The sequence below is a fragment of the Dermacentor andersoni genome, chromosome 2 (assembly GCF_023375885.2).
Source record: "Dermacentor andersoni chromosome 2, qqDerAnde1_hic_scaffold, whole genome shotgun sequence".
NCBI lineage: Eukaryota > Metazoa > Arthropoda > Arachnida > Ixodida > Ixodidae > Dermacentor > Dermacentor andersoni.
The window spans coordinates 241,445,805-241,457,847 of record NC_092815.1 but is presented as its reverse complement, the minus strand read 5'-3'; the positions used below and the strand labels follow the sequence as shown (position 1 = coordinate 241,457,847).

General features: G+C 45.5%; 1 protein-coding gene across 3 annotated transcripts in view; it reads right to left on the bottom strand.

Annotated features, from left to right (window-relative positions):
• LOC129387032 (uncharacterized) overlaps nucleotides 1-12,043 on the bottom strand; it is a 177,626-nt gene that overhangs the window by 147,638 nt on the left and 17,945 nt on the right. For 2 of the 3 annotated variants that reach the window (XM_055075683.2, XM_055075682.2), the window contains exons 2-3: nucleotides 6,958-7,179; nucleotides 4,945-5,372 (exon numbers count right to left, since the gene is read on the bottom strand). In XM_055075683.2, coding sequence (XP_054931658.1) covers nucleotides 4,945-5,372; nucleotides 6,958-7,179 — 650 coding nt within the window. The remainder of the gene's footprint in view (nucleotides 1-4,944; nucleotides 5,373-6,957; nucleotides 7,180-12,043) is intronic. The other variant, XM_055075684.2, reaches the window with a different exon arrangement.

Genomic DNA, 12,043 nt, shown 5'->3' with positions numbered 1-12,043 from the left:
AATACCCTGGAGACCTATTTCTCGCAAACAAAGACACAAAGACGGATGCCCGTTCAGAGTGACTGTATCTGATCGATATACTTGGCAGAAATCATTAACTAGCTAACTGCAGAAATTCATCGGCATACAAAAGGTGGGCCATCCTTCCTTACTCTGGAGTCCAGAAGATGTATCAGACTGTTTAAACGCCCTTGCACTAGCCAGAATGCTGACCTTCTCAATCGAACGAAAATATCTTTACTACTTCTTGCCCAACTGGGATGTCCTCGAAGTTATGAACGAGGAACGTACGCGGTCTATGAGATCTTTCTAAGCTGCGGCCTATCCTAGATGGGACAGACCGGGCGTTACCTTAATGACCGCCTCGGGGAGCCTGCCAGCAACGCAAAAAAGTATGGCAGAAACCTGGTTTAGCATCGCGCGGCATGCGAGGGCAGCCTAAAATTCAAGTACAGTGGCGTACGAACTATTTATCGAGGGAGCACGGGCGATAAAGAGAAAACCATGCTCTCTCTCTCTCTCTCTCTCTCTCTCTATATATATATATATATATATATATATATATATATATATATATATATATACATGCGAATGTTCTGGGTTCGGTTCCCGCCTGTGGCAAGTAGCTTTTTCATCCACTTTAATTTTCATTAATTTATCGTTTCCTTAGTTCACTTATTAAAGGGACACTAAAGGTTAATCAGTCAGCGTGGACTGTTGAAATACCATCCCAGAAACCTCGAAACGCTTGATTCGTGCGAAGAAGAGACTTATTTTAAGAGAAAATCCGTTCTGAAGCGTCCGCGTACCTCTAGCGCAGTTCAAATAACCCGCCCTCCGATCGAGGAGTATTGACGTCAGGGTCTCATAGTGACGTTGCGCCGTAGGTGAGTAAAACGGCTCCCGCAGGCGGCGCTACGGCTTTTCTGCACAAAACGCAAACGCGCGGCCAGAAACAGAGCCAAGACAGAGCCGACAGCAGCGCGAAAGCGGAACTATGGTGGCTAGCGGGAGGGAAAGCGCACGACGATAAGCTGGTTCTTTATTTTATGACGCCAACTTCGACGCTCGTTGCAATGGACGACTCTGACAACGACACATTAGCTCGCGATGCTGGGCTCGAGTTCAGCGATTTAAGCACTGATGAACGTGACCTGCTGCTGAGGGCTCGCGCTGCCGGCGTCGTTGCGTACTACTACGACGACGGCCTGCTTTGAAAGGCACTTCACGCGACTTCAGTAAGTCGGCGTTGAACTCGTAATCCTCTGGACGAAAGTGCAGCGAGCACACTACGTGATTTTCCGGTTCTTTGCCAGCGCGCTGTGGCAGAGGTACGGCACCTTACCACTTCGAACGGAGAGGTTCACTCGTTGGCACACAGTGATAACTAACGTTGGATTCTCCCTTGGCCAAGTTCCGCGGACCGTTCGCGCATCCCACGACATCACATGGACGCGGCATTCTCGCTGCTTGTTCCAAATGCACGCGTGGCGCAAAGTCGAGCGCGCAGAGTCGAGCGAAAACGAAACCTTTCGATCCCCCCATACTACTCAAGGGTAACGCCAAAATGTTTTTTTTTCTTAGAATCGCATAGAAGCAGACAAGTAGCATTTTGAGTACTAGTGACAAATTATGATGAGGAGTGCTTTCGTCATCGGGCTAGTACCGGAATGTCGCTGGGGGGTCTCAAATCGTGTCGTGCATTTACCTCAATTTCTCGGTTGCTAAAGCTCTGTTCGCGATTATACTGACGCCTTAGACGTTCTAGAGCATCGCTTTATCCCTTTAACTTGATTTTCTGGTAACCTTTAGTGTCCCTTGAAGCACAAGTAATTTCCCCTATGTTGTCCTTGGTGTCAGTGTTTGTTGGCTTCTTATGATATGACTAATAAAAATCGGGCCCCTCGGTTAACCCCCTCTCTTCTCGTTCATATATGTGTGTATATATATATATATATATATATATATATATATATATATATATATATATATATATATATATATATATAGTTCATTAGGTTTGAAAGGTAGCCTGAAGAATTGCTAAGTAGGCAAATAGCAATTCTTCAGGCTACCTTTCAAACGTAATGAGCTATATATATATATATATATATATATATATATATATATATATATATATATATATATATATATATATATATATTATATATAAATATGCATAAAACTGATGATCCATTACACATGGTGATCTGTGGCAGACCAAAAATTTATTCATTAAGATTATATAAAACTTTAAGGATCTTCAGAGACAAAAGACAATGAGTGCCTGACAGAGGGCCCTTACCCCGATAGTAGCAGCAGTACTGCGCATATAAAAACACACATTCGTTACAAACAGTTTTAATAAACAAAAGATAGTACTTGGTGTTTAATCCACAGCAAAAATTCATCGCTAGTAAAGACAATAGTAGTGTCGAAGTTATACACAAAACGTGAAACCAACATAAGATACTTCTAATAATCACAAGAAAGAACGACCGCAGATGTGCGAGGCCTTGCAGAATTACAACCCAATTTCCAGCGAAGCTGTTTCTTTCGCGCAGTTGAAATAAGAGTTACAGTTTCCTGTAATTATATCGCATGCTTTATAAGGCAGCCCGTATACTACTGCTGTGTTTCAAATCTTGCCCGCATGCAACGCCTTCGAGAACTTGTTTAGGAATTTCGAAAAAAGTGAGCGATTCATCAACACGCATTTTACTTCGCGTTTATAGCGTTGTGCCCAATTTCACTAAATATCATCTCAGTGAAATTTGTAGCTCCGCCAGGACAGAGGGCCACATTCTGCAGCTCTCGTCAGACTCACTCATAACGCTCTACAGTGCTTGCATAAGTAATGCATTGCCAAAGCCCGAATTACCCAATTACCCACATATACTTAACTTTCCTATCTATACAAATAATTGCTTTGTCTTTACTCTCTACGAACAAAGATGCTGCCTAGTTTACTTTATCGAGGCCACCAGGCGAACTCAGTATATTAAGCATAAAAAATAACAATAAAGCAGGAGTTCAATAATTACTTGTCACGCTTGTAAATAAACCAGAATCGTGAAAACTTGTCACACTCTGCATTTAAAATGCGTTCATTTCTAACAGTTATACATTTTCCAAAATGCAGAGCTCTTTCCGGAATTCGGGAAACGTATACGATAACGGCCTCGTGACCCTTTCGATTATTTGTTTAAGAACATATTTTTTTTCGGTAGTTGCATTTTATCAACAGATATTTGACGTCGCACACAATCTTACCGTAGCGTTCCGCCTATGTTCGCAAAATTTCACCTCGGTCGTCGTTGTAATTATATGCCAGGGCAGCAGTACAGGTTTTACGTCGCGCGCAGAACACACTAATACCATTTTGAAAAATTTCCATACATAATCTATTATAAAAGGCACACCTCATGCAACTATTAAGAAATTTGCGTACACATTACCCATAACTTTCCCCTAGTTTTCCTTAAATATGAACGTGGTTATAATTCACCAAAAGTGTCAGAGAAACAATCTAGGAGCCTCGTATGTTGTACGGAAATAGGGAAAGCGAGAGCTCAGTAACAATTTCCAACTCTCCCATTTAAAAAAGAAGCGTGAAAGTTTTGCAACGAATTTGCAGCTGGTACTTCGTGCAGATGTACTAAGAGTCTGGGAAACATGTTGAACACGGTATGAGACGCCCTGGAACGCTTTCATAAGTGACTTTCTCCAAAGGCTGTGATGAACCCACACAGATGAAACGTCGCTTGCCACACAGAACATGCTTCCTACTTCAACGAAATATAAACACCGTGCCACGCATATAATTTACCAAAGAAACAAGAAGAGCAACCAAATGCCTTATCTAACGCATAAAAATTGGGAGAGGCCGAGTATTTAGTAATTATTTTCTAAACACATCAGCAATCTACACAGTTTTAACTTTCGGTATGCGTCCCAAAAATAAGGGCCCCATTTTTCTCAAAATATGAAATCTCTGGCGATCTTGCTCCTGCCAGGGAACATACGTTAGTGTAATTCTTATGTAGAAACAGCCTGAAAATATTTGGGTTGGCAACGTTAGAAGTGACACATGGTGAAAGAAAAATTGGAGGACGCTTAAGCTTTGAGTGGAACGCGAAAGCATTCATAGATCCCTGACAGCTTCTCATGATTCCGTGCAACTGCAGCTTATGTAAACTTAATGTTTACCAGGAAACGCTGGCGGCGAACGCTCTGCACGAAGGCGAGCTTTCTGGTAGAGACGCGGGCTCTCGCGTTCGCCCATCTCGGAGTTACCTCACAGTCGCGCCAAAAATATGACATCATTTAAGGTTTCTGTTATTGTTTCGTACTTCCAATATTTAAGTCTGAGAAGATTTAACATAAAAGGCATGCGCTGCCGGTGTCTTCTTTCATGACATTTGTTTGTGGGCTGTCATTACCAAAATTCCAAGAAATAAGATTGTCAAGAATGTAGGACTACGTATGAGCAACTAGATTTGAGCAATGTATGAGCAACGTATGAGATGAGCAACTAGAATTATAGAGGGACATCGCGTATTGGCAAGATTAACATCCGCTCCTTTCATCCTTACTGAGAACCCTCGAGTAATCCATGTCAGATTATTTGTTCAGGAACTGCACAGCTGCTTCACTGAACACATCTACTAATAGTCGAGTAAAACACATTTTAAACATTTCCGGTGAAAACTATAGCCTACAGCTTTGCTACAGATTAATACAGATAACACTGTGGGCATTACATTGCCTAAATTGCATCTTCTGTGCCGTCGTATGGCTGTGAGCATTAGGAAAGAGAGTAGAAGGATATATTTCCGTAGATGGCAACCTCGCATCCGATCCAAAAAAATGCTTAGATCGCTCCTCATGTGAGCATGTCTACGGCCTATGGGTGGTGCCGCGCTGACGGTGAGCTATGCATACCTGCTGTAAATTTGTTCGGCCGGAAGAACCAGGCGTACAATCCGATGCATGCACCCGTGGGAACAACGTAGAAAAGCAGGTCGAACACCAGGTTGGCAAAGAGGTCGAGCGGTACAGGAGTGCCTGACAGGGAGAGCAGGGCCTTCACTCCACTCAGCCTCTCGGACGATGGCTGCAGCACGAATGCTGCTGTTAGGAATCCGAATGCCACAACCGGTAGCAGGCTCCAGAAAATCCAGTTGCGTGCCAGCTCTGGCACAACTGCTGAAGGCCAAGACTCGTGAGACCTGCTTTTGTTGTAGACGCTCAGCGTAGTAACAATATGGCCAGAATTGTCTCCGGAGTAGACCTGGTTCAGCACCGTGGTGATCAGGTTGAGGCCCACGGCTTTGCTGACGGGGGTGTACGGACTGTACCACAATTCAATCCTGTAATTAAGCGAGCGTTCAATTGCTCATAAGCGCACTCCGGACGTTATTTCTCTGAGCGCTGCAATGCGTGCGATAGGTGAGATTATTATGGAGAACAACGCAGGCTACAGCAAAAGGAAGGAAAATTTAAGACATGGGCTGCTATTTCCTTTTTTTTTTTCATCGTGTGTGCTGTTTGCCATCCTATTCGCAAACTATCGCAATTTCGCACTCACGTAAGGCGAGTATTGCGTTCTTGCTGCTTGCTTAAGGCGCTTCTCTTCTATAAACGCACGACGATGGCGCCATGAAGCTTTTGAATAGCCGGTGTACCCCTATTTACCATATTGAAAGAAAAAACAGATACACAGTATCTATAAATATGAAAAAGAAAACGATTTCGCGGCGAAATTACTAAGGCCAATGGCGCAATAAGAATATTACTGCACATCTCCAGATGGCCGCGTACTTTCGGCTACTCTACACACCACCTAGCACGTTTCGCAGCTACGGCAGCTCAATAATCTATGAATATTGGCGCCATTCGTCTAAGTTTCAACATCATCAACGCCTTTCAAGAATGGCATGACTCCATACTACATGCCGCATGATCTGGAAAACGGTGTTGCATAATTAACTGCCTCATTGCTCGATAACTTAACAGAGGTACCAGATAGTTGTCCATTATTGCAAGATAAAACGCTAAATTATCAGTAATAGTTTACTCCTTGCTGTGGTGAAAATAGGCAGTGAATGATGGTTTAGTTTCCTTCACCGAAGTGTCTCCCTTTTTGCAATGTAACCGCTTTATTTCCATCACAATTTCTTTGACGTCGTTAGTGCTAGCCTTTTACAGCAAGTAGAAGCAGGTCCTTACGCTACGTTCCAAATGAGCTCCTCTCTTCTCCTCTCTGCACGCGCCTGTTCTTTCTTTCGCGCTTCTTTGTGCTGGAAGGAATTTATGTCTACTGTCTGACTCGATCCTATTAGATCATTTACATGCGCAATTAAACGAACAGCACAGAGGCACCTCAGCAGAGGCCGCAAGGGAGAAAATTTGCGCAAGACGTAGGTGTAAACAGCTTCTCATTATTTAGTATAGTATTCGGCGGTGCCTCCAGGATGCCAAACTGTCAACGGGGTCGCAAATGTTGGAACCCAGACTGTTCTGCGGGTAGGGGGCTTGCCGAAGTGTCCACGTGCCAGGGGTGATGAGATGGGACTCCGTGGACAGCCGATCTTGAAAGAAAAGACCACCCATGGCACAGTGGGACTACCGTGAGCCTAGCTTACGCAAATCACTGGTTCCAGTGAGTATCGCCCCGCCAAGTGTTGGTGTCCTGGAGACTTGGCACCCACAGTCTTCCTATATAACCTCAGGCGCTATCTTTGGCCTCTGTCTTCTGGTGTTACTTTTATTTTTGCATTCTAAATGCACTCTTCGGATGAAACCACACAGTAAACGAAAATTCCTTCACAAGAAAACAACCGCGAAAGAAATAAAAGGCGCAGAGAAGGAATACACGGGCCCTTCTGAGACGTATTGTAAGTATCCGCTTCCACTGGCAAGTTGGCAGTTGTAGCGCCGCAATGCATGGCCTACTCGCTGCCACTGAAGACGCCGCCGAAGGCAATCGTCGTGCTGTACTGGTCGTAGTGTTCTTCAGCCATGGTGCGCAGTTTGAGGTAGGCATTCTGCATGGGGACCACTGTGGCGCCTTGCTGCCTCAACAGCGAAAGGAAGTGCTTTGTAAAGTCGCTCGAATTGGCTTGAAGGAAAACACTCGCTTCGGGGAATTGCTTCGAGAAGCGTAAGTCGATGGACCTGCGCGCCGCAAATGAAAACACAAAAAGAAACAAAAGAGACCAGTCTTTAGTGACCATTACTTTTAAAAAAGTCTTCCCTAGCGAGTTACCATCACTTTCCCGAATCAGGTATATTTCGAGGCTCTTATCGTGGGCTGATCATGGAGATAGTGCAGCCTAATAATGTGATCAGAAATGTGCCTCTGGAACCACTGGTTAGCGTGACATTTCGTTTAATGTTTATGAAATAAAATGGCCCCATGGCACGATTCGAACAGAGGACCGACAGCACAGGGGCCCTATGGTCTAATAATTAGGCAACGGGCCCATGCCGCAATAGGCCGAATAGAACACCCTTGAGCATTTCCTGCATTTTAGAGCATTCCATTGGTGTGTTTTGTTGGTATATCAATTGCAATGTAGCAACTTTAGTCAACACAGGTTTATAAAAATATACTGTTTATTAATGGGCGAACTTGTGCCCAGAGCTAAAGAAGATCACTCTGTCGCCTGCGCAGCGAAGGCAGAGCAAAAACGCCTTCTGCCACGAGCCACTGTCCTCGAACGTCGCTTGCGGCCTTTCTAGATGAAAAAACACACGTAGTCGTTTCCCATTGGTTGAGTAGCACCCCGGTAGGAGCTCGTCCGCACGCAGGCTGGCAGTCAGGCGCACTGCGCGTGTCTTGATGGACTCTGGTGGTGTTTCGCTTTGTTGCAACACTTGCTGTGTCCACAGCGACCTGTGTAGTACTTGAATGTAGGCTACTTGGCACTATCCCCTCTCCTAATGCGCATTGTCCCGAAGCGTAAGAAAACATCGTACAGCGTAGATGTTGCAGATGAGATAAATTGCATCACGAATGTCTTGCTGGGTGCTCCTTCTATTTATCTATCATAAGGTTTCATGCGCACAAGCTGTACGCGCTCCATGGGGTTGCGTTGCCTTGAACACTCGTGTCCAGCAGATTTGACTTCATATGTAAGATCAATAAGTCGGCAAACTGCTTCGTAGAGACCAAAATATCGACAAAGAAGTTTTTCGGACAGACCATGCCGTCATACGGGAGCCCATATCCACACTTCGTCATCCGGTTCATATACCGTTTCGCGATGTTGCTGTTTGTCGTGCCTTGCGTCTATGCATTGTCGGCGACGTTTCCGGTATCTTGCCAACTGGCGGGCTTCCTCGGCTCATTGTAGGAATTCCTCTAAATCCGGAGGGTAACCATCGTCATCTATCGGCAGTATAGCACCCAGCGTTGTGGTAACTGCACGGCCGTATACAAGCTTGAAAGGTGTGACTCTGGTTGTTTCTTGTACGGCTGTGTTATAGGTAAAGGTGACGTAGGGTAAAATTTCATCCCGCATCTTATGCTCAACATCGACGTACATACAGATCATATCCACGAGACTTCTATTCAGGCATTCAGTTAAACCATTGCTTTGAGGATGAGAGGCGGTAGTTTTCCTATGGTCCGTATGAATCATCTTCATCAAGCATTGTATAAGTGGCGCTTTGAAGGCTGTTCCGCGATCAGCACTGACGACAGTTGGAACGCCATGCCGAAGGACTACGTCGCTTACGAAGAACTTGGCAACTTCATCCACCGTTCCTTGGTACCGGGAGTCTGTTTCAGCGTATCTGGTTAAGTAATCTGCAGCCACCACGATCCACTTTTTTCCCAAGTGAAGATGTAGGGAAGGGTCCAAGAAGGTCCATTCCAACTCGTTGAAATGGTGCTTTTGGCAGATATATAGGCTGTAGAAGGCTTGCTGGTTTCACAGACGGCGATTTTCGTCTTTGACATTCGCGGCAAATCTTCACATAACGTTGCACTGAAGCTAACAATTTGGGCCAATAATAATTTAAACTAGATCTGGCGTATGTTCGACTCATGCCCAGATGTCCTGATGTGGGTTAATCGTGACATGCTTGTAAAATTTCTTGGTGCATAGTTGTAGGCACTACAAGCAAAAGCTTTTCGCGGTTTGGCTTGAAGTTTCTTTTGTATAGGACATTTCCTCTGAGGCAGAACGCTGACAGGCCTCTAGAAAACATACGGGGTACTTGGATGTTCAATCTATCGAGGTGTTTACTAAGTGGTAGTAATTCTTCGTCGGCACGTTGACGTTCCGCGATTTGAGTTGTTTCGACAATGCCTGGATCCGGAAAGTCGCCTTTCTCTGTTAGTGCTGCGTCTACTGGTGCGCGTGACAAGCAGTCGGCATCGGTGTGCTTTCTTCCAGGTCTGTATACGACCGTAACGTCATACTCTTGCAATCAGAGACTCCATCTTGCTAGTCTTCCAGATGTGTCCTTGAGGCTCGCCAGCCAGCAAAGCGGATGTTAATCGCTGACTGCTTTCAATGGTCTGCCATATAAATACCGACGAAATTTACTTATGGCCCAGATCAAGGCGAGGCATTCCTTTTCGGTTGCTGTGTAGTTGATCTCTGCCTTCGATGAGGTCCGCCCAGCACAGGCTATAACCTTTTCTTCGCCATTTTGCCACTGGACCAGGATGGCACCGACACCGTAATTACTAGCGTCCGTGTGTACTTCTCTGTCAGCTGTCTCGTCAAAATGAGCAAGGATTGGAGGCGCTTGCGGGCGTCTTCTTAACTCATCAAACGCACTCTGTGCTTGCTTTGCCACACGAAGGGTACATCTTCTCTTGCCATTTTCGCTAGAGGCTCTGCAGCTTTTGGAACATTTTTGACGAATCGTCTATAGTGAATTTAAAGAGAAAATGAGACATCCATTCATTACTGCTCTCCACCTTGCGGGTTTCCGCAGAACTACTACGTCAATCGTCTATAGTAATCGCACAGACCCAAAAGGCGTCGTACTGACTTTTTGTCTGTGGGCGTCAAGAACTTTACGACGGCCGCTGTCTTTTCGGGATCTGGACGAACACCTTGAGCGCTGATCACATGTCCAAGGAATCGAAGTTCTTTAAATGCGAACTGACACTTCTCCAGTTTAATCGTGAGGTTCGCCGAACGGATTGCCTCTAACACTTACAGTAGCCGCTCTGTGTTCCTTGAACGTTGTGAAAAAGATGACCACATCATCCAGATGTACTAGGCAAGATTGTCATTTTAAACTGGAAAATATGGTATCTGTCATGCGCTGAAACGTTGCCGGCGCAGAACAGAGACCAAATGGGAGAGCTTTAAATGTATAGAGCCCATCCGGGGTGACAAATGCTGTCTTCCCGCGGTCTCTCTCATCTACTTCAATTTTCCAATATCCGCTTTTCAGATCGAGAAAGGAGAAAAGTTTTGCACACCTTAGTCGATTTAACGTGTCATCGATGCGTGGGAGGAGGTACACGTGCTGCTTAGTCACATTGTTCAATTTACGGTAGTGCACACAGAACCGTAGTGTGTTGTGTTTTTACTTAACAAACACTACGGGAGATGCCCACGGATTCTTGGGAGGCTGAATGACATCGTCATCGAGTATTTCGCGTACTTGGTTATTGATAATCTTTCTTCCCTTCGGCGAGACTCGATAAGGATGCTGGCACACCGGCCTGGTTGTCTCCTCTGTTATAATCCTGTGTTTTGCAATAGCCGTGCGCCGCACTTTTGAAGAACTAGAGAAACATTCAGCACAATCCTGCATCAGGCTGTGTAACTGTTGCTTTAGAAGCCCTAAAAGGTTCGGGTTGATGGTAATTACCTCGCGGACGTCGTGGCTAGTCGGCACAGCCGTAGATGCTAGCTCTAGGCTGCCTAATTCTGTCGTTTCAGAAACTTCATCGAAGAAAGCGATAGCTGTTCCCTTCGCGATGTATCGAAACTCGCTTCCTAAATTCGTGAGAAGGATGTCTACGCACCCTTTACGGAGGTGAACGAGTCCTCGCACCACACAGACGTTCCTGTTCAAGAAATGCTTCGTGTTGCTATCTGCTATACCTTGGTAGTCGCTGAATGTGTCATTTTTGACGAGAACTACTACACTGCTAGCGTGTCGGTACAGTTACATCGTCATCGACGACTCACAGTGGAGTGATACATGGTTCTGATTCTTCCCAAGTTATTACTTGTTCGGTCGAGAATGACACGCTTGTCTTCTGCAAGTTGATAACGGCGCCGTTAGGCTTCAGAAAATCTATTCCAAGTATAACACCGTTAGAGCATTTTGAAAGTACTACGAAGTCAACAACGTGTGTAAATCCTCGCATCTGAACTCTTGCTGTGCACCTGCCGAGAGTCATAATAAGGTGACCACCTGCTGTGCGTATGTGAGGTCCATTCCACTCCATGAAAACTTTTTTTTGCTTCCTCGCCACTTCATAGCTTAGCACCGAATAATGCGCCCTCGTATCAATTAACGCATTCATCTCGTACCGATCAGTAAGCAAAGGCAACACTGATGCTATTTTCTCATTGCTGCACTTCTTTATCTGGAACCAATCGTCGATGTCACCCTGGTGCCACGGTGGAGGATCTTCGCATGTCTGATTGTTAGAGGTCTCGCCTCCACAGGTCGCTCGCTTCAGTTTTCCTGCTTTGGGCTAGGTGAACGATGCCTAACTGTGCTTGAAGAGGAACGTGGGCTTGGCGATCGGTAACGCATAGGGCATGGCGACCGCGGGTGGTGATGGCGAGGTTCGCTGAAACTTTGACGCGTACATAAGTAGTCTTCGATATCGGATGGTCTTTCACCGTTTTTGGAGCATGGTGCATTCATAGGGCATCCTCTAAGACCGGCTTGACGATACGGGCGAAATCGGTACAGATGACCAGCCTCTCCGCAGTGAAAACACAGAGGCTTACGGTCGGCATCACGCCACGCGTCACTTTCCCGAGGCCTTGTGTCAACTATACGGGCCGCATTGTGGGCTGTCGGTACGTAGTTATTTGGCCTCGCG